Here is a 27,976-nt window from a genome sequence, read left to right on the forward strand (position 1 = left end):
CTGGGGGAGTCGGGCAGCAGAGGGCACAGCCTTAGAACAGAGGGATGTCCATTTAGAACGGAGAGGAAGAAGAATTTCTTTAGTCAGAGAGTGATGAATCTGTCCTGCCAAAACATCTCAGCCCGAAACGTCGACTGTGCTTTTTCCATAGATGTTGCCTGACTGCTGAGTTCCTCCGGCATTTTGTGTGTGTTCAGTGACGAATCTGTGGAATTTGTTGCCACGGGAAGTTGTGGAGGCCCGGTCATTGGGTGTATTTAAGGCCGAGGTTGATAGGTTCTTGATTTGTCAGGGTGTGAAAGGTTACTGGGAGAAGGCAGGAGAATAGGGTTGAAAGGGAAAATGGACCAGCCATGATGAAAGAGCAGAGCAGATGTAACAGGGTGAATGGTCTAAGTCTTCTCCTATCTCTTATGATCTAATGATAAGGTAATTTAACATCATGAGGAATTGAGTAGATTCTCTCCTGGTGCTCTGTGATACAAATGTTACTGGACACTTTATCAGCGCATGCCTTGGTCTTACTGCATAAAAGCATGGGCCGCCATAATTGCTAGGGGGTTATGAATTGAACCGTGCAATCATCAACAAGAATCCCCACTTCTGACCTTATCATGGAAGGAAGCAGCAAAAAAGTCTGAGCCAAGGACATTGCCCTGAGAAATTCCTGTAATGACTTCCTGGTGTGGGTATGATTGATCTCTGACAACTGTAGGCAGCTTCCTTTTGACAAAGTTCAACTCTAGCCACCGAATCCCTTTGATGTGGCAAACTATTACCTACGTTGAAAATGAAAGTGATTTGGGATTGAAAATGAAAGTGTGGGCACGTGGCCAAGTGGTTAAGGTATTGGACTAGCGACCTGAAGGTCGTGAGTTTGAGCCCCTGCCGAGGGAACATGTTGTGTCTTTGAGCAGGCGCTTAATCGCACATTGGTGTTGTGGAGAGGGGAGACTTGCAGCATGGGCAACTGCTGGTCTTCCATACAACCTTGCCCAGGCCTGCGCCATGGAGAGTGAAGACTTTCCGGGCGCAGATCCATGGTCTCGCAAGACTAACGGACGCCTTTTTTGGGATTGAAAGGCCTATCATAGGAGGAGCTTTTGATGGCTCTGGGCCTCTACTGACTAGAATTCAAAAGACTGAGGAGAGATCTCATTGAAACCTATCAAATGTTGAAAGGCCTTGTTGGAATGCGTGTGGAGAGGATGTTTCCAATGGTGGGGGAGTCTAGGACCAGAATAGCCTGGACCAGACTGATCAGCCTTAGAATAGAGGGCCGTCCATTTAGAACAGAGAAGAGGAGGAATTTCTTAAGCCAGAGAGTGGAGAATCTGTGGAATTCGTTGCCACAGGCAGTTACCGAGTCTGAATCATTGGGTATATTTAAGGCAGAGGTTCATAGATTATTGATTAGTCAGGGAATAAATGGAGAAGGCAAGAGATTGGGGCTGAGAGGGAAATTGAATCAGCCTTGATGAAATGGCTGAGCAGACTCGATGGGCCAAATGGCCCAATTCTGTTCCTATATGTTATGGCCTTATTAAAAGAAAGTGTCCCTTTAAGGTTTCCAAGGACTATAGAAATCTGTAAGGCCCCCTTCAAGAGGACGTGGATGCTGAGGGGGGAAAAGAAGCATGCAGAACTGGGAATGGATGATTTTCTTATGTTAAGAAATTCACAGGAATAGAACTAAGACAGGTAAAAAGACAGTGTATAAATTACTATGATGTACAATGAATGGCCTACTCTACCTGTCCCTATTTCTGATCACAAAAGCTGGAAGAGTTATGATGTATGGGAAAAGCAAGCCGAGTTGACAGTCCAGCAACACAGTGATTACGCTGTTGGTCTGGTGAGTACAAAGTGCTTTGATGATCATAGTCTCACTCCCAGGCAGGCTGAGGAGATAGTACAAGACAATGTGCAGGTCACATTGTGGAAATTCCTAATGAATCCAAGAAAATAGATCACCAAGTTCAAATTCAAATTTAGTTTACTGCCTTTCTACTGTACGCAAGTATACCACCAAATAAAACAATGTTCCTCCAGACCAATGTGTACAACACAGTATGTATAACTCACACACATAACACATACAGTATTATTACCACAAATAAAGTAACAAGCAATAAGGTGCACATACAATACAAATTAAAAAGTAAACAGTATAACGACTAGCGCTTCATTCGTGATGAGACCTGGGAGGTAGCAGGGATTTCAGTAGTCTTATGACCTGGGGGAAGAAGCTGTTTCCCATACTAACAGTTTTTGTTCTAATGCTACCGTACCTTCCCTCACAGTGGGGGAGTCAAAGAGATTATTGAACAAATGAGTGGGATCACTGATAATGCTAAGGGCCAGGCAGTGGTGAATCTGTGGAATTCGTTGCCACAGACAGTGCATGCAGCGCTCATATCTAATGGGGGAGGATCCTCTCAGCAGTCTTCACAATCCTTTGTAGGGACCATGGGAAGGGAGGGAGGAGGATTGGGGCAGGGGGCATAGGGTGGGAAATCGGAGGAGCTGACCGCAGAACAGTAAGTAAAGTATGAGGCAGTCGACTAATTCTTCAGGATGAAATGGAAACAGTGGGTTAGAGAATAACTGAGCTGACTTTACTTTTTTACATCCTTCACATTCATGAGGAGTAAAAATCTTTACATTACGTCTCCATCTAAATGTACAATGTGCTATTGTAGTAATTTATAACAAATAGAACAGTCAGTGTAATACAGAGTACACTCAAATCAGCGTGAGTTCATCAGTCTGATGGCCTGGTAGAAGAAGCTGTCCCGGAGCCTGTTGGTCCTGGCTTTTATGCTGCAGTACCACTTCCCAGATGGTAGCAGCTGGAATAGATTGTGGTTGGGATGGCTTGGGTCCCCAATGATCCTACGGGCCCTTTTTACACACCTGTCCTTGTAAATGTCCTGAATCGTGGGAAGTTCACAACTACAGATGCGCTGGGCTGTCCGCACCACTCTCTGCAGAGTCCTGCGATTAAGAGAGGTACAGTTTCCATACCAGGCAGTGATGCAGCCAGTCAGGATGCTCTCAATTGTGCCCCTGTAGAAAGTTCTTAGGATTTGGGGGCCCATACCAAACTTCCTCAACTGTCTGAGGTGAAAGAGGCACTGTTGTGTCGAGGAACTTGAAGCTGTTTACCCTCTCAACCTCAAATCCATTGATGTCAATAGGGGTTAGCCCATCTCCATTCCTCCTGTAATCCACAACCATCTCCTTTGTTTTTGTGACACAGAGGGAGAGGTTGGTTTCTTGACACCACTGTGTCAGAGAGATGACTTCTTCCCAGTAGGCCAGCTCGTTATTGTTTGAGATAAGGCTAAACAATGTAGTGTCAGCGGCAAATTTAATTAGCAGGTTGGAGCTGTGGGTGATGATACAGTTATGGGTATACAAGGAGTAAAGGAAGGGACTCAGTACGCAGCCCTGCGGGGCTCCTGTGTTGAGAGTCAGAGGGTTGGAGGTGAGGGAGCCCACTTTTACAACCTGCTGGCAATCTGACAGGAAGTCCAGGATCCAGCTACACCAGGCAGGGTCAAGACCCGCCTTGAACTAAAGTTCAAACAGAGAGAGAGAGAGAGAGAGAGAGAGAGAGAGAGACACACACACACACACACACAAACACACACACACACAAACACACACACACACAAACACACACACATACACAAACACACAAACACACACACACACACACACACACACACACACACCGTGTTACCTGAAGAGATTCCAGAAATCGGAAAGAACCCAGTCTTCTCCCTCTAGGAACAAGGCAGAAAGTGGAATTGTGCAGCAGTTCCTGGTAGTCATACCTAGGGGTTAAAAACCAAAGCATAGCAAGTTAGGCTCTTAACTCTCAGTTAGCGGCGAAACTTGTGCCAATGCCCCGGTCCTCTGAGAACTCTGCACCATTCGATTTCTGATATTTTATGTTTTCCCCAGTTTGGGTGGCTACATTTCTGTGCCAAGCTCATGAAATCTGGAATCATCTCTTAAAACATCCCTGCTTCTCTTTCATTCCCTGATACTCCTTCAACTCTTACAACTGTAGCAAAACAGGAAAAGGTGGCAGGGCAGCTGTGGAAAGAGAAGCAGTTAACGGTTCGGGTGGAAGACATTTCATATTTCAAAAATGGTTGTGAAGGGATTCTCAAGGACAAGACAGGCTCTTCATAAATTCAACAGTTTCTTATAAATAACATACAGTATTTTCACCATCTGTTTAACCTCTTCTTTATGTCCCTTCCTGAACCCTTCTCTCATTCTTAAAGACAGTCCTCAAAACCATTCTCTTTGGTTGAGCCTTTTTCAGCCATAACAATACTGGGTGTCAATTTTATTGCAAAGTGCCTTGAAATGCTTTACCGCATAGTTATTAGATAAATACACAACGTTGTGGTTTGAGTTTTGTAATATATCCTCAGTATACGAGGTTCGAGTAACTCATTGGTCGGACAATGAGTTAGAGATACAGCGTAGAACGGCCCTTCTGACCCTTCGAGCTGCACTGCCCAGCAAACCCCAATTTAAGCCTTAACTAATCACGGGACAGTTTACAATGACCAAATGACCTGCGGAACAGGAAATGGGGGAGATCTTAAATAGGTTTTTTGCGTCTGTATTCACTAAGGAAACTGGCATGAAGTCTTTGGAATTGAGGGAATCAAGTAGTGAGATCATGGAAACTGTACAGATTGAAAAGGAGGAGGTGCTTGCTGTCTTGAGGAAAATTAAAGTGGATAAATCCCCGGGACCTGACAGAGTGTTCCCTCGGACCTTGAAGGAGACTAGTGTTGAAATTGCGGGGGCCCTGGCAGAAATATTTAAAATGTCGCTGTCTACGGGTGAGGTGCCGGAGGATTGGAGAGTGGCTCATGTTGTTCCGTTGTTTAAAAAAGGATCGAAAAGTAATCCGGGAAATTATAGGCTGGTGAGTTTAACGTCGGTAGTAGGTAAGTTATTGGAGGGAGTACTAAGAGACAGAATCTACAAGCATTTGGATAGACAGGGACTTATTAGGGAGAGTCAACATGGCTTTGTGCGTGGTAGGTCATGTTTGACCAATCTGTTGGAGTTTTTCGAGGAGGTTACCAGGAAAGTGGATGAAGGGAAGGCAGTGGATATTGTCTACATGGACTTCAGTAAGGCCTTTGACAAGGTCCCGCATGGGAGGTTAGTTAGGAAAATTCAGTCGCTAGGTATACATGGAGAGGTGGTAAATTGGATTAGACATTGGCTCAATGGAAAAAGCCAAAGAGTGGTGGTAGAGAATTGCTTCTCTGAGTGGAGGGCTGTGACTAGTGGTGTGCCACAGGGATCAGTGCTGGGTCCATTGTTATTTGTCATCTATATCAATGATCTGGATGATAATGTGGTAAATTGGATCAGCAAATTTGCTGATGATACAAAGATTGGAGGTGTAGTAGACAGTGAGGAAGGTTTTCAGAGCCTGCAGAGGGGCTTGGATCAGCTGGAAAAATGGGCTGAAAAATGGCAGGAGTTTAATACAGACAAGTGTGAGGTATTGCACGTTGGAAGGACAAACCAAAGTAGAACACACAGGGTTAATGGTAAGGCACTGAGGAGTGCAGTGGAACAGAGGGATCTGGGAATACAGATACAAAATTCCCTAAAAGTGGCGTCACATGTAGATAGGGTCGTAAAGCGAGCTTTTGGTACATTGGCCTTTATTAATCGAAGTATTGAGTATAAGAGCTGGAATGTTATGATGAGGTTGTATAAGGCATTGGTGAGGCCGAATCTGGAGTATTGTGTTCAGTTTTGGTCACCAAATTACAGGAAGGATATAAATAAGGTTGAAAGAGTGCAGAGAAGGTTTACAAGGATGTTGCCAGGACTTGAGAAACTCAGTTACAGAGAAAGGTTGAATAGGTTAGGACTTTATTCCCTGGAGCGTAGAAGAATGAGGGGAGATTTGATAGAGGTATATAAAATTATGATGGGTATAGATAGAGTGAATGCAAGCAGGCTTTTTCCACTGAGGCAAGGGGAAAAAAAAACCAGAGGACATGGGTTAAGGGTGAGGGGGGATAAGTTTAAAGGGAACATTGGGGGGGCTTCTTCACACAGAGAGTGGTGGGAGTATGGAATGAGCTGCCAGATGAGGTGGTAAATGCAGGTTCTTTATTAACATTTAAGAATAAATTGGATGGATACATGGATGGGAGGTGTATGGAGGGATATGGTCCGTGTGCAGGTCAGTGGGACTAGGCAGAAAATGGTTCGGCACAGCCAAGAAGAGCCAAAAGGCCTGTTTCTGTGCTGTAGTTTCTATGGTTTCTATGCTAACCGGTACATCCTGCGACTGTGGGAGGACAGTGGAGGAGACGGAGGAACCCCACGTATTCCACGGGGATACTGTACAAATTCCGCACAGATGATGTCAGAATTGAACTCCGAACTCCGGCGGCACAAGCTGTAATAGTGTCGCGCTAACCGCTACATTACCATGGCGCCAAAGTCAGACAGTTCCATGCCGGCACTCCGGCTGACCATTTCGATGGGAGTAAGAGGAGAGGCTGGGGTGGTGCTACAAACTGGTGAAGCTGATCAGGGTGAGGGAAGGGGTGTTGATGCTCAGGAGGCAGAACGGGGCCAACAAGGAGTGGAATTATCAAAATCGTGTTCCCCCGAACTTGAACACCTAAAGATCAAATGCCATCTGTTCTGCTTAACTAGGGAGTCCTCCTCCATAATCCTGGCTGCAGTTTATATACCACCAGCAGCTGACAATAATCAAATGCTCGCAATATTGCATGATGCCGTCTCCAAATTAAGAAACAGTCCAACCTGACACATTTCAAATCATAGTCAGGGACTTCAACCATGATTTTTGAAGAAAACCTTGCCCAGTTACCATCAGCATATAACCTGTAGCACCAGAGGTCCCAACATATTAAACCACTGTTTTACTAAGATACGGAATGCCTAGCATTCCATGCCCGGAGCACATTTTGGTAAATCTGATCACTTGGCTGTCCTTCTCCTTCCTGCAGACAGGCAAAGGCTAAGGAGATTAGGACAACAAAGAGATGGTTGCAGGAGGCAGAGAGCAATTACAGGATTGTTTTGAGTTGGTGGACTAGACCATATTCAAGGTCGCCTCTGTGAACCTGAATGAATACACCAGGGTTGTAACGGACTTTATTAGAACAGTTGAAGACAATTGATCCCCAGTAAAATCATTCGGAGTCTTGCTCAAGCAGAAACCCTGGATGAACCATGAGACTCACAATCTGCTGAGGGCAGGAGCAGAGGCATTCAAGTCTGGTGATCAAGAAGGTTACAAGAGGCCCAGGTATGATCTCCAGAAAGCCCCTCATGGACAAAGTGGCATTTCTGGACTAAAGTTCAATCAGTGAAGGATGCTCGACAATTGAAGGGGTTTGAATGCTATCGCCTCTTACAATGTAAAATCAAATGGCGGAGGCGACAACAGGGCTTTGCTTCCAAAAGAGCTCAATGCCGTTTCTGCTCACTCTGAACATCACACAAGGGGGAACCATCATGAACTCTCACAGTCCCCGATTTCAGTCTCTGAGGCCAATCTGTGAGGGTGATCCCACCAAAATCATCCAGGGTACTTGGCCGTCTATTGAAGACCTGTGCTGGACTGTTCACTGAGATTTTTAACCTCTCACTTCGGCAGTCTGAGGTATCCACCTGCTTCAAGCAGACTTCGCTTACGCTGGTGCCTAAGAACGTGGCAATCTGCTTCAATGACTATTGTCCAGTAGCACTTACAGCCACTGTGATGAAGCACTTTGAGAGGTTGGTGATGAAACACATCACCTCCTGCCTGACAGCGACTTGCATCCGCTCCAATTTGCCTCCCATCACAACAGATCCACAGCAGATGTCATTTTACTAGCTCTTCACTCAACCCTGGAACAACTGGACAGCACAGATACACACATCAGGATGCTGTTCATCAATTACCGCCCAGCACTCAATACTATTCTCCCCTCAAAACTAATCAGTAAGCTTCAAGGCTTTGTCCTGAATACCCTCTTTGTACAATTGGATCCTCGATTTCCTCACTTGCAGACCCCAGTCAGTTCAGATTGGCAACAATCTCCATCAGCACAGGTGCACCAGAAGGCTGTGTGTTGAGCCCCCTGCTCTACTCATTTTATACTTATGGCTGTGTGACTAGCCACAGCTCCAATGCCAAAACTCAGGTTTGCTGACAATACCACTGCTGCAGGCCAAATCATAGGTGATGATGAATCAGCATATAGGAGGCAGACTGAAAATCTGGCTGAGTCATACCACAAAAAACAACCCCATCATGTCAACAAGACCAAGGAGCTGATTATTGACTTCAGGAGGAGGAAACCAGAGGACCATGAGCCAGTCCTCAACGGAGCATCTGAGGTGGAGAGGGTCAGCAACTTTAAGTGTCATTTTGGAGGATCTGTCCTTGGCCCAGCATGTGAGTGCAATTATGAAGAAAAAAACTGTACAAGTGCAAAAAGAAAGAAATAATATTAATAAATTAATAAGCAATAAGTATCGGGAGCATGAGATATAGAGTCCTTAAATGTGAGTGCATAGGTTGTGGGAATATCTCAATGATGGGGCGAGTGAAGTTGAATGAAGCTAACCCCTTTGATGGTTGAGGGGTAATAACTGTTCCTAAACCTGGTGGAGTGAGTCCTGAGGCTCCTGTACCTCCTTCCTTATGGCAAGGCGAGATGAGAACGTGGCCTGGATGGTGGGGGTTCCTGATGATGTGCGCTGCCTTCCTATGACAGCACTCCATCTAAATGTGGTCAGTGGTGGGGAGGACTTTACCTGTGATGGACTGGGCCATATCCACCTCTTTATGAAGGATTTTCCATTCAAGGACATTGGTGTTTCCATACCAGGCTGTGATGCAACCAGTCAGTCACTACACATCTTTAGAAGTTTGTCAAACTTTTAGGTGACATGTTGAATCTTCACAAATTTCAAAGTCTGATGAGAACTGGCTCATGGACCTCTGGTTTCCTCCTCCTGAAATGAGAAATCAGCCCTTGGTCTTGCTGATATTGAGTGAGAGATTGTTGTGATACCGCTCAGCCAGATTTTCAATCTCCCTCCGATATGCTCTTTTGTCACCAGCTTCGATTCGGACAAAGTTCTGGTTTAAGCTGGCACTACCGAGGCAGTTGACAGCTTACTGGTGGTTACAAAGCAAAGAAATTTGTCTGAAAACATGACTAATACCATTTTTTTGAAGTAAGCTGTCGTAAACTATCACCAAAAACAATGAAGAGGCGAGCGAAGGTGAAGTGAATTTGAGAGATGAGTCGTGCTGGTATGTTGCAAAATCAATGCAGATGGAGTTGGAACAGTGCTGGTGAGGGGAAGGCAGAGGCTGAGGAGTTTAGATGCCCATCCGACTAACCCAGGACGGAGGCCGGATCACTCTAAGCACTGTGCCGATTTGGAGCGGTCAAGAACGGTTTCTTCGACTGTGAAACCTGGGCCCGAAGCAAATAGCTGGGCGGCGTGTTCTAGGCCGGGAACGGTGTGCCCCAGAAGAGCCCGGGTCCTAATGTGAGGTTTGATCCACTATTTGGACAATTTAAAGGTTGGCCCAGATAGACTGGAAAGGCAGGGTGCTGAGAGTTGGGCCGATTTCGCTCGCCCTCCCATGACGTTCACTCCTCTCCCTGCGATGCTGAGGCGGTGAGACTGCCCCCAGCTGTTGTGCTTTTTGTCTTTGAACTTTATGATCAACTAACACTGAGGCTTTGGGTGTACACTGAGCTGCTCTGGGGATTTAGATCTAAGGATTCAATTTGGTTTGCAATGCTGTTGCCATTGCTCACTTCTGTTTTTTGCATGATTTGTGTTTTTTTTTCTTTCTCTGCACATTGGGGGTTGGTCTTTATTTTTTTTAATTGGGCTGTTTCAGGTTCCTTGCTCTGTGGCTGCCTGTAAGCATACAAATCTCTAGGTTGTATACTTGATACATTCTTTGATAATAAATGTACCTCTAATCTTTGAATCCCATTAACTTTATTTGTCACATGAACGGTGAAACAATGAAACATATAGTGAAGTGCGTTATTTGCGTCAATGACCAACGCAGAGCGAGGATGCGCTGGGGCAGTCCGCAAGAGTTGCCATATTTCTGGTGCCAACATAGCACACCTACAGCCTACTAACACTAACCTGCGAGTCCTTGGAATGTGGGTGGAAACTGGAACATCTGGAGGAAACCCATATGGTCACGGGAAGAACATGCAAACTCCTTATAGACAGCAGTGGGAATTGAACTTGGATCGCTGGCACTGTCAAGCATTACACTAAATGCTACACTACTGTGCTGCCCTAGAAGTTACTCATCATTTACCAACTTTAAAATAACTAATTACCAATTCAAAACTTATACTCAAGTATTATTAAAAGGGGTAGTACCTGGCTTGTGTAGGCGAATAAAGTCACCATCTGTTTCATCAGAGTATCAGTGCTGCTATTTCACTGCTGCCAGATAAAATTACATCAACCCAAATGCAGGGGATCTAGCAGAGAGGCCATGCTGCTAATTTAACTGTGACCCCGATGAAATTCCAGATCCAATCTCTTCTGCAAATGGCACAACAGCTCGTCGACAGCCCCAAATAATTCAGTCTAATGATACGAACTCCAATTTATTGCAAGGCATAAAAACTGTAGCAAAATGAATCAGTCAAAGAATATTACTCCTTCCGGTATCTTTAAGCTGCTCCTTAAGACCAACACAACAAAGCTTTTTTATAATTCTTAGTGTTCTTTGTCAGTGATGGAAGCAAACTTGGTGATGGAGGTCACAGAGCTTATTCCAGTAAAAGGGATATTAACTAATTATAGCCCATGGATTGTACCTCCTACTGGAGATTTATCGTGTATGAGCAGGGCTTTTGTTCAAAGCCACAATGAAGCATATCGAATGTGGCATTGTTAGAACACAATTGCTTCTTCTCATTTCTGGTTCCACAAATGCAAAAACAGCTAAACATTTCAATAACAAACAACCTGCCCTCCACTTGCTCCTCCAAAACAGATTAATTACCAGATCCATCAATCTGTACTGCAGATAGCAGACGGCGTAATCACTCGTATGGTCTAAGTAAAATAAAATCATATCTATAGAGCTATATCCCTGACAGAATCAGAATCAGGTTTAATATCACTGGCATATGTTGTGAAATTTGTTGTTTTGTGGGAGCAGTACATTGCAATACATTATAATAAAAATTGTGAATTATAACACACACACACACCTTAGTTTACATCTAACTGGAGTTATGTTCTGTGAAGTGAAGCAGAGCTATGGAATATCTTCACAATTCTGAGACTGAAAACCATTTGAACAAATATTCTGAACGTATATGAATACATAACGTCAGACTAAATTCCTCGTCCAACTTCAGGGTTCTCCAAAGCAAATACAGAGGGTTGCAAGCTCTGCCATCTCCATCCTGGGCACTGGCCTCCCCACTACTGAGCACAGCTTTGAGGAGCGATGCCTCAGAAAGGCTGCATCCATTATTAAGGACCCCCATCACCCAGGACCTGCCCTCTTCTCATTGCTACCATCAGGAAGGAGGTACAGGAGTCTGAAGGCACACACTCAATGTTTTAGCAGCAGCTTCTTCCCCTCAGCTGTCATATTTCTGAACAGACAATGAGCCCACGATCACTTCCTCACTATTTTTGCTCACTTTTTTGCACAACTTATTTTTAACTTTAGTATATACATATATTTCTTATTATAATTTATGGTATATTTTCTGTATTGTATTGTACTGCTTTGACAAAACAACAAATTTCACAACATAAACACAAGAAAGCCTGCAAATGTTGGAAATCCACACAAAATGCTGGAGGAACTCAGCAGCTCAGGCAGAATCTATGGAGATGAATAGATAGTCAGTGTTCCACGTCACAAGTCAGTGACAATAAACCTGATTCTGAAATATACAAGCAGCATATCATATTTCTAATTAGTAAATTGGGAATCTCAAAACTCTTGTCTACTTCTATCTCTTTAAGTTCATTCATGGGTTGTGTTGACACCTTCAGTCTATCTTGTGCGTTCAGAAACTCATAGGGTTAGAACGAAAGTCATTTTTCCTTCTGAACTTTAAAAGTTCCTGAATGCACGAGATGCTCTCCATGACTGATGGTCTCTGCGATCACGGTTCCATGGGGGGGCTGTGAAGTGTTTAAGTAGAAACAGAGCTACGTTTAATTTCTATCCTGACATTTGTATTCATAGTGTTGACAAATGAAGCCAACTTTACTTGGTCTGGTATGGACTGAGAAAATTAAATTATCCTGCATTTTCCACAGCCATTGCACCGCTGGGGCCAGAACATGATTTTATTAAGTGTCAGTAGCATTAATCTTTTATAACCATTTATTAGGTTTTCATGTCTGGGGTGTGACACCATTAACAAATGAATTTAATCCAAACTATAATCGCGTGCTTACAGTGAGCAGTGCGCATCGTGTCCCTTCCCCTGTGATGCCCCTGTCTCACTAAGCAAGAAACAAAACTTTGAATTTCGTAATTAATTTTGGGAATTATATTGTTACACTAATAATCTATTGGAGAATCAGAACTGAGTTATCAGCTGGGCAGGGAGAATTTGATTTCAGTTTTTAAAAAGTCTGGAGACACTAAGCTCAACATTAACAAACGAGGTTCTTCAGATGCTGGAGATCTTGAGCAACACACAAAATTGTGTAGGAGCTCAGCTCGCAGGCAGCATGTAGATGAGAGGTCATGGGTCACAGGTGAAAGGTGAAAAGTTTAAGGGGAACATGAGCAAGGAACTTCTTCACTCAGAGGCTGGTGAGAGTCTGGTATGAGCTGCCCATAGAAGCTGTGGATGATTTCACCAATTAAGAGAGATTTGGATAGGTATGTGGATGGGAGGGTTATGGAGGACTCTGGTCTGGGTGCAGGTTGTTGGGACTAGGCAGATTAATGGTTTGGCATGGACTAGATGGGCCAAAGGGCCTGTTTCTGAGCTGTAGTGTGACTCTGTCTATAGAGAAGGGCTTCCCAACCATTTTTATGCCATGGACCAATACCATTAAGTAACGGGCCCATGGACCGCAGGTTGGGAACCCCTGGTATAGAGGGAAATAAACAGTTTTGGACTGAGTCTGTTGATTTCTTTCCATTGATGTTACCCAACTTTCTGAGTTCCTCCAGCATTTTCTGTGTACAGTTCAACATAAACCTGACTGGATACAAACCTAGCTTGAGCAAACTTTTCTTCACAAGGCAACTTGCTGATTGTAAGTAAGCTTTCCCTGAACTGCTGTCAGTACATTGATATTCTTCCTTAGGTGAAGACATCAATGCTGTACAGGGTACTCCAGGGACACCACTAGAGTGTAGCGGTTAGCGCAACGCTATTACAGCTTGGGGCATCGGTGTTCGGAGTTCAGTTCCAGCGACCTTTGCAAGGAGTCTGTTTGTCCTCACCGTGGACTGCATGGGTTTTCTCGGGTGCTCCAGTTTCCTCCCACATTCCAAAGATGTACCAGTTAGTAGGTTCATTGTTCATTGTAAATTAGGCTAGTGTTAAATCGGAGAGTCTGCAGAGAGACTTGGATAGATTGGAAGAATGGGCAGAGAAGTGGCAAATGAAGTACAATGTTGGAAAGTGTATGGTTGTGCACTTCGGCAGAAAAAATAAACGGGCAGACTATTATTTAAATAGGGAAAGAATTCAAACTTCTGAGATGCAACGGGACTTGGGAGTCCTCGTACAGGATACCCTTAAAGTTAACCTCCAGGTTGAGTCAGTAGTGAAGAAGGCGAATGCAATGTTGGCATTCATTTCTAGAGGAATAGAGTATAGGAGCAGGGATGTGATGTTGAGGCTCTATAAGGCGCTGGTGAGACCTCACTTGGAGTACTGTGGGCAGTTTTGGTCTCCTTATTTAAGAAAGGATGTGCTGACGTTGGAAAGGGTACAGAGAAGATTCACTAGAATGATTCCGGGAATGAGAGGGTTAACATATGAGGAATATTTGTCAGCTCTTGGACTGTATTCCTTGGAGTTTAGAAGAATGAGGGGAGACCTCATAGAAACATTTCGAATGTTAAAAGGCATGGACAGAGTGGATGTGGCAAAGTTGTTTCCCATGATGGGGGAGTCTAGTACGAGAGGGCATGACTTAAGGATTAAAGGGCACCCTTTCAGAACAGAAATACGAAGAAATTTTTTTAGACAGAGGGTGGTGAATCTATGGAATTTGTTGCCATGGGCAGCAGTGGAGGCCAAGTCATTGGGTGTATTTAAGGCAGAGATTGATAGGTATCTGAGTAGCCAGGGCATCAAAGGTTATGGTGAGAAGGCGGGGGAGTGGGACTAAATAGGAGAAAATGGATCAGCTCATGATAAAATGGCGGAGCAGACTCGATGGGCCGAATGGCCTACTTCTGCTCCTTTGTCTTATGGTCTTCCCTGTTCTATAAAAACTCTTCCCCCTGCCCATCTTTTCAAATGCCCAATTGGGAAAGGCTCATGGTAACCACATTCACACACTCACTGTGGGACACATGAGCTTGATAAGGTTGGGCGGGGGGCAAAATAGAATAGCTGTCACAACGAACGATAACAGACCAGTTACTCCAAGGACAACTTTCAGAAGTCTTTCACTTCGGCAGCAGTTGGTACATGCTCTTCACGGCTGAGCAGCAGCAGTGTAACCTCACCGGCATCATTACCACGAACTCTCAAGACATTGCTGTGAATCACGTCGAGCAACAAGACTGTTGTGACAAGCTACAAACATTAAAAATTAAACGGCACAGCTGAATCAGGTGTTCTCTCCTACGTTATATCTTACTGGCGGTGTCGCAGGTTACAGTTCCCCAGTTGGAAGGTCATGGATTTAAGTCTCAGTTTAAAGAATCACTAGTATGATGCTGAGATTCATCCTAGGATGTTACATCATCAGTGGTGTAACCTGGGGTCATCGTGTGTCTCAGATCTTTCATCGTCAGACACCCTCGTCCACGCGACCCAGCCAGGGTTGATCAGGCCTCGGCTTGTGCCCCAGCAGCACTGATCCACGGGTCACACCCCTTGATCTATAGCGACCAGGAGGCTTGCTCAGCAACTTCTGTGATGGTCCTGTGAGGAATGGGGAAATATGTAGGCATCCATTAGCCTCATGAGACCATGGATTTACACCTTAGAAGGTTGTATGGAAGACCGGCAGTTGCCCATGCTGCAAGTCTCCCCTCTCCACGCCACCGATGTTGACCAAGGGAAGGGCACTAGGGCTGATACAGCTTGGCACCGGTGTCATCGCAGAGCAATGTGTGGTTAAGTGCCTTGCTCAAGGACACAACACGCTGCCTCAGCTGAGGCTCGAACTGGTGACCTTCAGATCACTAGACTGACGCCTTAACCACTTGGCCACGCGCCAATATGTAGCAATGCTGAATTTGCAAGTCAGACATCAGGGTTCCCAGCCTTTATTATGCCATGGAGCCTTGCCATTAACCGAGGTGCCGGTGGATCCCAAGTTGGCAACCCCTGTCCTAGATGGGTTCACAGAGTTAACATTGTTAACAGGGGATGTGGTGTTGTTGAGAGAGAAAGAAGAGAAGAGGAAGAAGAGAAAGAAAAGGAGCAAAGATGTGGCTGATATTTTTGTTTGTTTCTGAATGAACACTATTCATTTTACTTCAGTGTGAGGCTATAGAACACTGCATCACAGAAGGTCAAGTCACTGAAAAGTACAGCACAGAAACAGGCCCTTTGGCCCATCCAGTACATGCAGACCCATTTAAACTGCCTACTCCCATCGACCTGCACCCGGACTATAGTCCTCCATATCCCTACCATCCATGTACCTATCCAAACTCTTAAATGTTGACATCGAGCTCGCATGCACCACTTGTGCAGGCAGTTCGTTCCACACTCTCACCACCTTCTGCGTGAAGAAATTCTTCCTCAAGTTCCCCTTAAACCTTTTACCTTTCATCCTTAACCCATAATCTCTAGTTGTAGTCCCACCCAACTGCAGTGGAAAAAGCCTGCTTGCATTTACCCAATCTATACCACGCATAATGTTGAAAACCTCTATCAAATCTCTTCTCAATCTTCTACGTTCCAAGGAATAAAGTCCTAACCTATTCAATCGTTCCATATAACTCAGATCATCTAGACCCAGCAACATCCTTATAAATTTTCTCTGTACTCTTTCAACCTTATTTATGCCTTTCTTGTAGGTAGGTGACCAAAACTGCACATAATACTCCAAATTAGGCCTCACTAATGTCTTATACGACTTCAACAAAACATCCCATTTCCTGTACTCTTTCTTTCTTTCTTTTTCAATCTTTTTATTAATTTCAAAATAAAGAAACAGAACATAGCCATAATACAAATAGAAGGAGATGTAATGTTACACTTAAAAAAATTAATTGCAAAACCAAGTAGTGGAAATTAACAAAGCTCCCAAACATGTAGAACTAACCACAGGTAATACAAAATAAAAAAAAACTGGAAAAAAAAATGAAAAAGAAAAAAAAACAAAGCAAAAAAAAACCCATCCCCAAAGAAAAACAAAATTAATCAACTAACCTAAAAGACTTGGGCAAAACTAACAACTTAAAAATGGAAAAGAAGAAAACCTTAGTGTCGACGACTCCAATCCCCTCCAACAACAGTACAGGGAGATAAAACAAGTTTGGAAATGATCAAATTACATCAAATGAAAATGCTGAATGAATGGCCTCCAAGTTTTTTCAAACTTAATAGAAGGGTCATAAACTGCACTTCTAATTTTCTCCAAATTCAAACACACCATAGTTTGTGAAAACCAATGAAATACAGTAGGAGGGTTGATCTCTTTCCAATTCAACAAAATGGACCTTCTAGCTATTAAAGTAAGAAATGCAATCATCCTTCGTGATGAAGAGGTTAAATTATTTAAGTCTATCATTGGTAGTCCAAAGATAGCAGTAATTGGATGAGGTTGTAAGTCTATATTTAGGACCGTTGAAATAATATCGAAAATATCTTTCCAATATTTCTCCAACAAGGGACATGACCAGAACATGTGGGTTAAAGAAGCTATCTCGGAATGGCATCTGTCACATATTGGATTAATATAAGAGTAATAACGAGATAGTTTATCTTTGGACATATGAGCCCTGAGCACTACTTTAAACTGTATCAACCTATGCTTAGCACATACAGAGGATGAATTCACCAACTGAAGAATTTTTTCCCATTCTTCAGTCGGTATAATAATCTCAAGTTCTCTTTCCCAGTCAGCTTTGATTTTATTAGAAGCATCAGGACATAGATTCATAATTATATTATATATAATTGCTACTACACTTTTCTGAGAGAGATTTAAATCTAAGATTTTTTCCAAAGTGTCCATTGGATATGGATGTGGAAAATTAGGAGAGACAGTAATTAAAAAGTTTCTAATCTGTAGATATCTAAAAAAGTGAGATCTGGGTAAGTTATATTTATTAGAGAGTTGATCAAAAGACATAAAACAGTTATCCAAGAATAAATCGCGAAAAGATATTATACCTTTGGTTTTCCAATCAAAGTAAGCTTGATCCATCGTAGAAGGTTGAAAAAGAAAATTTGATATAATAGGACTTGCTAGAATAAATTGATTAAACCCAAAAAATCTTCGGAATTGAAACCATATACGTAAAGTATGCTTAACTATTGAGTTGTTCATTTGTTTATATGATTTAAAAGAAGTAAAAGGAAGTAAAGTTCCTAAAACCGAACCCAAGGGGAACCCTTGTAATGAATTAGATTCAAGATTTACCCAATGAGGGTTTAAAGATGCGTCCAAATCTTTTAACCAGAATTTTAAATATCGAATATTAATTGCCCAATAATAGAATCTAAAATTCGGGAGGGCGAGCCCCCCCCTCCTTTTTAGATTTCTGTAGATACCTTTTACCTAACCTAGGATTTTTATTCTGCCAAATATGAGGAAATTTTTGAATCTACGTTATCAAAAAAAGATTTTGGGATAAAAATTGGAACCGATTGGAATATATACAAAAATTTAGGCAAAATGATCATCTTAATAGCATTAATCCGACCAATCAAAGACAAAGAGATTGGGGACCATTTGGTAAGTAAAAGTTTAATCTGATCAATTAAAGGTAAAAAATTAGCTTTAAATAAATCTTTATACTTTTTCGTAATTGTTATCCCTAAATATATAAATGAATCAGTAACCAATTTAAATGGTAAACGTCCATAAATAGGTACATGCTTATTTAAAGGGAATAATTCACTCTTACTAAGATTCAATTTGTAACCAGAGAAGTTACTAAATTGAGCTAACAGATCTAGGATAGCAGGAATTGACTTCTCCGGGTTAGAGATGTATAACAACAAATCATCTGCATATAATGATAATTTATGTATTTCGTTTCCACGGGTAATACCAACAATATTTGGCGATTCACCAATAGCAATTGCTAAAGGTTCAAGAGCAATATTGAATAGTAAAGGACTAAGAGGGCAACCTTGCCTAGTACCACGAAAAAGACGAAAAAAAGGAGATCTACAATTATTTGTACAAACCGAGGCTACCAGGGAGTAATATAACAATTTAATCCAAGATATAAATGTCAAATTAAAATTAAATTTCTCAAGAACATTAAATAAATAAGGCCATTCAACTCTGTCAAAGGCTTTCTCGGCATCTAATGAGATAATACATTCCGGGGTAGTAAATGAGGGGGTATAAACAATATTCATTAACCTCCTAATATTAAAGGATGAATAGCGATTTTTAATAAATCCGGTTTGATCCATAGAAATAATTTGAGGTAACACCTTCTCCAGTCTAGTTGCTAGAATTTTTGAAAAAATTTTAGAGTCTACATTCAGAAGAGCTATCGGTCTGTATGATGCACAATCAGTAAGATCTTTATTCATTTTAAGAATTAAGGAAATAGAGGCTTCATAAAACGATTGTGGTAATTTACCTAAGCTGATTGCTTCCTTGAATATTCTAGACAATTTAGAAGAAAGAATGGAGGAAAAAAATTTTAAAAATTCCACTGTAAACCCATCCGGACCGGGTGCTTTACCGGAATTCAATGATGAGATTGCAGTTATTATTTCTTCCTCTGAAATGGAAGTTTCTAATGATAGGCCATTTCCTGTACTCAATGCTTTGATTTATGAAGGCCAATATGCCAAAAGCTTTCTTTGTGACCCTATCTACAAATGCCATCACTTTCAATGAATTATGGACCTGTATTCTCAGATCCCTTGGTTCTACCACACTTCTCAGTGCCCTACCATTCATTGTGTAAGACCTACCACACTCTTGATTTCAACATGCGGAGCGCCAGTGAGAATGGCTTAGGAACCCTTGCCCTCTCTCAACACAGATGGTACTGAAATGTCTGAGCAACTCCAGTTTAAATTTCAAACAACCAAACAGCGATACATTTCTAAACTTATAATAAATTGTCACTAACCAATATAAGCTCCTCACCAAACGTTAAGTCAGACCCTTCAAGGTATGCCCTGGACCGGCAGCATTTCATGAAATCCATCTACAAAGATGGATTTGGAATTTAAATAGGTAAGCTTTTCAACACATTCTAAATGAGAGCCAAAAGATTTCGATAAATCGATTTCTGGAAAAACTCTCATAGGGAACTTAGCAAAGTTGCTTGAGATGAGAAAGTCCTTCTGAACAAGTTCTTTGATGCATTTTATCTCACCTTTTCAAAAACAAAACAGTTAAACAGTGAAAGGTTTCTGAGATCAGTCAGATTTCCTGTTATTCATCAATCCTCAATAATGTATACTGACAGTTGATTAACTAGGCCAAGAAACTGAAATCCAATTTGTGCTCAATTTTTATCTAAATCGCTACACCCAGAGTCGATCGTGTTAGCAATCACTTTGGGGTGAAATTGCATCCATTCAGAAATTAGCTTAAGCACAAGAGAATCTGCAGATGCTGGAAATCAGGAGCAACACACACAAAAACACAATGCTGGACTGAGCAAAACCACACACGTGGGGCGGCACGGTAGCGTAGTGGTTAACAGAACACGCTACAGTACTGGTGACCTGGGTTCAATTCCCGCCGCTGTCCTATAAGGAGTTTGTATGTTCTCAGTGTGACCACGTGGGTTTCCTCTGGCTGCTCCAGTTTCGACCCACAGTCCAAAGATGTTCCAGTTGGAAAGTTAATTGGTCCTATAACCTACACTCATCGAACCATTAAAGACAGGGATCCAAAAAAATTAAATGGCAGTTGAAGGTGTCATTGGTGTCTTTTGCACACAGCTTTCTAACAAACAGTTTTCTGGAAGAACCCAGCATGTTGTGCAGCATCGGAGGGAAGAAAGGAATTGTCGATGTTCTGAGTTGAAACCTTGCATCAGACTTTCAACCTGAAGTGTCAGTAATTCCTGTCTGTCCTCCCACAGAGTTGCTTGACCCACTGAATCTCTCCAGCAGAATGCGCATTGTTTCAGCGTCCAGCATCTGCCATCTCCTGTATCTCCAGCTTCCTGCCTAAATTGCCACTGACTGGCACTGACTGGGATGAAAGACTCTGCACCTTTCGCTGTTCACAAACTCTGTATGCACGTTGAATCTGACCTGCTGCAGAAATCACTGGCCCATTGACCACCTCTCAGCTGGCTGCGGCAGGACGCCATTTATGGCAAGGGACTCAATCAGGACCAAACATGGAATTGCCCAGACACACAAGGGTTTGGCACGTTCCTTGTCTTAGCATTTTTCACAGAAATGATTGTGGACTTCAGACAGGGTATGAAGAGGGAACATACACCAATCCTTATAGAGGGATCAGAAGTGGAGAGAGTGAGCAAGTTCAAGTTCCCGGGTGTCAATATTTCTGAATTGAATTGAACTGAACTGAATTCACTTTATTTTATTGAGGATCTCACCTGGATGTAACATACCGATTCAGCTGTAAAGAAGGCAAGGCAGCGGCTATATTTCATTCGAAGTTTGAGGAGATTTGGCATGTCACCAAAAACATTCCCAAATTTGTACAGATGTACCATCTGGTTTAGGTGGGGTGGGGCTACCTGCAAAGGATCGAACTAAGCTGCAGAGAATTGCAAAATTAGCCAGCTCCATCATGGGCACTAGCCTCCATAGTATACAGGTCATCTCCAAAGAGTGAAGCGTTGGAAAGGTGGCATCCATCATTAAGGACCCCATCTCCCAGGAAATGGCTTCTTCTCATTGTTACCGTCAGGGAGCCTGAAGACACACACACAATGATTCAGGAACAGCTTCTTCCCTCCGTCCATTCCTGGATGGACATTGAACCCACAAACACTACCTCACTACCTTTGATGCTGCAAAGCTAACAAATTCACGGCACGTGCTGGTGATAATAAACCTGACTCTGATTCCCCACCTCCAAGATAGTCCTTCCAGCAGCTGCAGAGGCACTGACTCCCAAAATTCTGACTTCTTTCCCCAGCAATCGGCGCAGTGATGGCTAGGTAGTTACAAGCTCTCTGTGGAGCTGCTGATGGGAAACCATGCAAGTTGTGTTTCCGCAACCTGTTTTTCTATGCAAACTCGTACAGTACTGTTCCTGAGTAACACGCAAGAAATGCTGGAGGAACTCAGCAGTTCAGGCAGCATCTACAGAAGGGAATAAAGCGTTAATATTTTGAGTAATATTTTGAGTAATATTTTGAGATATCTTTGCTCACTTTCACGTCTCTGTTTGAACAACAAGATTGAGTGCGTACTCAGCGTTGTAATCAGAGTAGCAGGAATAAGTGAAATCCAATATCTACTGCAGGTACAGGTATGCAAAGAAGATACTTTTGAGTATTAATTTGCTCTTTACAATCCTGAGAACTCTTGCCATTGCTGTCCTTGTGCACAGCTCCAACCTTTAATGTTTAATTTGTCTTCCCCTTCAGTGAATTAAGGTGCTCTCTGAAGCATCTCTTGTCAATGTTGAGTATACACAGTCATTTTTCACACTCTGACATAACTGATTGTGTCCCATAATTAACATGTTTATCATGACTTAGCTCATGAACTGAAAGGTTCTGTTTTTAAGTGAAAGATCAGAAATCTTTATGCACAGGCGAAGGAGCTTCTTCTGACCTTAAGTGACCCTCTACTGCCCTCGCAGTGCGGACACACAAAGCTATGCAGCGAGTTAAACACCTTCTCAAAAGGCACCTGAGGCAGAAGCCTTCTTCAGGGTTTTTACCTGTTCAAAGTTAAAAGTAAATTTATTATCAAAGTACATTTATGGTCAAATTCAAAGTGATTATCAAAATATGTAAACATTATACAACCTTGAGATTTGTCTCCTTACACGCAGCCACAAAACAAGAAACCTAAAAGAATTCATTAAAAAAAAGACTGACAAACACCCAATGTGCAGAGAGAGGAAAAAAAAATTGTGCAAATGACAAAGCAAGCAAACAGCATTCAGAACAAAAGTGATTCCATAGACATGTAACCCGGAGTAGGCCCACAGCCTCTTCATTGTTTGTAGTTATCACATACCACATTTTTCACAGAAAAAGTGTTATTAATAAAATAATTGTATTTCTTGCTTTGTGAAGGGCCAGTAAATTGTCACTCAACCTGAGTAGCGCCATCTTAAACTGGAATTTACAACTCTGAGATTAATTTTCTTGTGCTTAGAAAAGGGGGGATAGAATGGAAATGGAGATGGAAATGGATGTCCTTCCACTGAGCACTTCAAAGTTGAATGCAAATTAACCCACGCAAGAAATGCAGCTTACGTACAGGAGGTGATGTTCACACAAAACAAACTGTACCTGCAGAGGCCCGAACAATCTCACTATCAAAGATATTCCCTCTATTGCACCCATCTCTGTACCTACATTCTCTACTGCTTAAATTTCTCTATCAGTTCTGATGAAATGTCCTGAAATGTTAATTATGCTTATTCCTACCGATACTCTCCGACCTGTTGAGCATTGCAGGTATTTACTCCTTTTATTTCAGACTTCCAACACCTGCGATTCGTTGAGTTTTCAAATGTTTATTTCTAGCTGCAGCCACCTTCTGGCATCTGGTTAAAAAAAAAATCACTTGCCCCACCATCAGCACACAGTGGAACGTGTCAACTCTCCACGTCTGCAACAACAGCAGCTCCCGAACCTGCCTTTGCCAACAGCTCAGACAAGTACATCTGTCACGTGACAATGGCACCACCTGCCAGCCACATTCGGTCCCGCCGTGGCCACGTATAACCCATGGGTCAAACTCCTGACCTGACAGTACCTTGGCCTCATGGCATCCTGAGTTCAAAATGGGTTCCCACCACTTTCGCAAGAGTTAATTAGGCACCGTCAGTAATTGTTGGACTTTCTAGTAAAAGCTATATTCCAAGATTCTCATAACTGTGCTGTGCATCCAGAGAAATTGTGAGCAGCATTAGGCCATATTGACTGGTATTTTAAATTTTAAAAAAAAGCAAACAGCAGCAGGTTTATTTCTTCCGATCTGAGCTCCTTGTTGATCTGTGCAGCCCCTCAAAGGTGCCCAGCCCATCTCATTCACTTGGCCTTTATTAAAAATCTACGTCATTTGGTATCTTTTTGTTATTTATATAACAAGAATATTCAGATTTATATTTCTAATTTACAGTAATTTGTTGGCTTCTTTTTATTTTTCATGAATTTATTTTTAGTTAAATGCATCTCAACCGTGTATGCTTCTGGTCACCGGAGACATTTGGTAAGGCCTTTACAGCACAAGCTATTAGAGGTGCATTAGTGGTTGAGCACAGTTCCTTAAGGTCTACTGTCTATGGGATGACGCAGTATCAAGGCTTTAAGGATGCTGGAAGCCTTTTGGCTGTAAAGGCCAAAAAGCTGAGTGACCAGCGGACTACTACAAGGGTCCAGTGCAGCATTTGATGGCTCTGGGCCTTTACTCACTGGAATTCAGAAGAACCTCATTGAAACCTATCGAGTGTTAAAAGGCCTGGGAATCTAAAATAAAAACTGTAAGTGATGGAGAAATCCTACCAAATGTTCAAGGATGTTTCCCACAGTGGGGATTCTAGTACCAGAATTGTCTGGACCAGTCTGACCCACCTCAGAATAGAGGGCCATCAACTTAGAATGGAGATGAGAAGGTATATCTTCAGCCAGGGAGGGGTGACTCTGTGGAATTCGTTACCAAGTGATTGGGTATATTTAAGGCAGAGGTTGATGGATTCTTGATTAATCAGGGCATGAAGAGATATGGGGAGAAGGCAGGAGATTGGGGCTGAGAGGGAAATGGATCAGCCACAGTGAAATGGTGGAGCAGACTCGATGGGCCAAATGGCCTAATTCTGCTTCTATATCTTATGGTCTTATGGTGTATTCAGAGAATAAATTGACAGTTATTCATTGCTGTTTTGTGGCACTGTGTGGTGTGGTGTGGTAATAAGGTATCAGATGCCACACAGTCCTTACAATTACTTCTAAGGGCAAACAGTGCCTCCATTTAACACCACTCTCTTATAATGTACCATTTAGCAAGAACTGCTTCACTGGCTGTAAGGCATGGCTGCAAATGCAAATGGCACCAGAGAAATTCAATTATTTATTGGAAGAACTGACGCAGGATAATGGAATGAATCAGCAGTTGAAAATGCTCTAGGAAATAGAAGAAATGGAGGCACTTGGCAGGATTGCTGAGATGAACTTCACTCAAGTTGACAAAAACATTTGGAACATTTCCTTTCCCCAAAGTTTCTCGGGGACATGGCCATTAATCTCAATTGTAGAGGCTAAGTCAAAAGCTGAAGGGACCTTTTTAAGAGTTTGTTCGAAACATGTATAAAATATGAATTATCCTCAGACACAGAAATAATCCTCATTGGTCAAATGTGATTAATAATTTATAATCAGTGCTACAGTAGCAAGCAAACGTGGAGAGAAATTGTTAACTCACTTCTTAAAGTGTCCAAAAACTAATTGTAATGCCAGACAATGGTAACGACTTAGGTCTGAAAATCATTTCATGCCTGCTTCAAGGACTTTAATCGGCTGCTCTGCATGTGCAGGCACACTCTATTTTGCAGTTCTATTGAGAATGTACCACCCAGCATGCGTATGAAAAATCATATCTGGACTCTTTCAGAAATGTGCATTCATTTTTGCTATTTTATCCCAAACTCTCTCCCTTACCTCCCACTCCTCACTGAAGAATAAAGTTCAAAGTAAATTTATTATCAAAGTACACTTATTTCACTATATATGACTCTGAGGTTCATTTTCTTGTGGGCATACTCACTAAATCTATAAAGTAGTAACTATAACAGAATCAATGACAGACTGCCCAACTTGGGCATTCAACCCGGGTGCAGAAGACAACAAACTGCACATGTACAAAAAGAAGAAATAATAATAGTAAATAAATAAGCAATAAGTATCGAGAACATGAGATGAAGAGTCTTTGAAAGTGGGCCCATTGGTTGTGGGAGCATTTCAATAAGGGGGCAAGTGAAGCTGGGTGAAGTTACACACATAAAAAATACTGGTGAACGCAGCAGGCCAGGCAGCATCTCTAGGAAGAGGTACAGTCGACGTTTTGGGCCGAGACCCTTCGTCAGCACTAACTGAAAGAAGAGCTAGTAAGAGATTTGAAAGTGGGAGGGGGAGGGGGAGATCCGAAATGATAGGAGAAGACAGGAGGGGGAGGGATGGAGCCGAGAGCTGGACAGGTGATTGGCAAAAGGGATATGAGAGGATCATGGGACAGGAGGCCTAGGGAGAAAGAAAGGGGGAGGGGAGCCCAGAGGATGGGCAAGGAGATATAGTGAGAGGCACAGAGGGAGAAAAAAGAGAGAAACAAATAAATAAATAAACAAACAAACAAATAAATAAATAAGGGATGGGTATGAAGGGGAGGTGGGCATTAATGGAGGTTAGAGACGTCAATGTTCATGCCATCAGGTTAGAGGCTACCCAGACGGAATATAAGGTGTTGTTCCTCCAACCTGAGTGTGGCCTCATTTTGACAGTAGAGGAGGCCGTGGATAGAGATATCAGAATGGGAATGGGATGTGGAATTGAAATGTGTGGCCACTGGGAGATCCTGCTTTCTCTGGTGGACAGAGCGTAGGTGTCCAGCGATAATGGGTCTACCTGGTCAGGCAGGTTTGTGGATCTTATCCCCAAACCTTATTTGTGGAAGGGTGAAATTATCCCCTTTGGTTCAAAGCCTGATGGTTGAGGGGTAGTAACTGTTTCCGAACCTGGAGATGTGAGTCTTGAGGCCCCTGGACCTCCTTCCTGATGGCAGCAGTGAGAAGAGAACATGTCCTGGATGGTTGGGGTCCTTGATGATGGATGCTGCTTTCCTGCAACAGCATTTTATGTAGATGTGCTCAGTGGTGGAGGGGGCTTTACCTGTGATGGACTGGGCTGTATCCAGTATTTTCTGTAGGATTTTCCATTCAAGGGTTTTGGTGTTTCCATACCAGGCTGTGATGCAGCTCATCAACATACTCTCCACTACACCCAGTTTCCACAAATTACAATTGAATTGCATTTTCTTTCTGCAGAATGGATTTGGAAAAGAACTATGTTGAATTGTTTAGTGCTTTGAAAATGAAATGTAATCAGAAGAGATTAAAGGAAAAGATCTTGAAATCAACATTCATGTTAATGAATGAAAGTGAGCAGCACAGAAGAACTCAACAGGTCAAGCAGCAAGCTTGGACGGAAATAGACATCTGAAGTAGACCCGAAACATTGATTATTTCCCTTCATAGATGCTGCCTGACCTGCTGAGTTCCTCCAGTGCCTTTTGAGTTGCTCTGGATTCCAGCCTCTGCAGTTGCTTGTGTCTCCTTGAGTTAAGGTGTGGCTTGGCGAATTGCTTTGACAGTGTCCAGCTCCTTCTGAGGACTGCATGTCTTCTCTACTCTAACCATAAAGCGGGGAATGGTAAGAGATGTAAACAGATGACATTTTGGGCCGAGACCCTTCTTCAGGACTGAGAAGAAAGGGGGAAGTTGCAAGAATAAAAAGGTGGGTGGAGGGGAAAGAGGATAGCTGGAAGGGGGTAGGTGAAGCCATGTGGGTGGGAAAGGTAAAGGACTGGAGAAGAAGGAATCTGATAGGAGAGGAGAGTAGACCATGGGAGAAAGGGAAGGAGGAGGGGACCCAGAGGGAGGTGATAGGCAGGTGAGAAGTAAAAGGGCAGAGTGGGGAATAGAGGGATGGGGGGGGGGGGCGGGTGTGGTCAGTGAATTTGTTTACCGAAGGAGAAATCTGTAGTCATGCCATCAGGCTGGAGGGTATCAAGATCGAATATAAGGTGTTGCTCCTCCACCCTGAGGGTGCCCTCTTGGCACAAGAGGAGGCCACCTTCAGGAAGAGGAAGTAGATCTAGTTCATCTGTCTGAGTCAGTGAATGAGATAGGAAGTGTGAGCAAGTGTGTTTACACCGTTGCTCGCTGCTCACTATAGCTGCCAACTCTGGAGGGTGAATCCTCTACTCTCACAACACCACCCACTAAAACTGCTTCTTTACCATCGCCAGCATTTCAATTATAATTCTTAAAGAAACTGATGAAGATGGTTCCTTCTTGTGAAGAAAACTTTTCCGACAATTTTGCATTGCAGGAGTTGCCAGTCAGCTTTGAACTCAATGTAGAGCTGCCTTAGGGACCCCAGCTCTGGACCTTTCCTTGGGAGTCACTCCCGAAGCCTCCCCCAAGAGTGGATACAGCTGCAAGGCAGTGGAGGTTTGAGATCAGAGTTTTCCTTGAATTACATGAGCTGCCAACCACAGCTGACAAGCCCCATCTGCCTGAAGCGACTGGTTTTAAGGCACCAGTAAACCCCCATTTGCCCCCTTCTCTTGTCAGTAGAAACGGTTCTGACGGGCTTCGTAGCTAAGCCATACGT

At 42.9% G+C, this 27,976-nt stretch overlaps 1 protein-coding gene across 1 annotated transcript in view; it reads right to left on the reverse strand.

Moving 5' to 3' along the window:
• Nucleotides 1-27,976, reverse strand: part of LOC134338127 (exostosin-1-like) — a 354,420-nt gene that overhangs the window by 88,933 nt on the left and 237,511 nt on the right. Inside the window, exon 2 of the mRNA XM_063033681.1 lies at nucleotides 3,749-3,842. Within this exon, the coding sequence (XP_062889751.1) occupies nucleotides 3,749-3,842 (94 nt within the window). The remainder of the gene's footprint in view (nucleotides 1-3,748; nucleotides 3,843-27,976) is intronic.

Source organism: Mobula hypostoma, chromosome 26 (genome assembly GCF_963921235.1).
Source record: "Mobula hypostoma chromosome 26, sMobHyp1.1, whole genome shotgun sequence".
NCBI lineage: Eukaryota > Metazoa > Chordata > Chondrichthyes > Myliobatiformes > Myliobatidae > Mobula > Mobula hypostoma.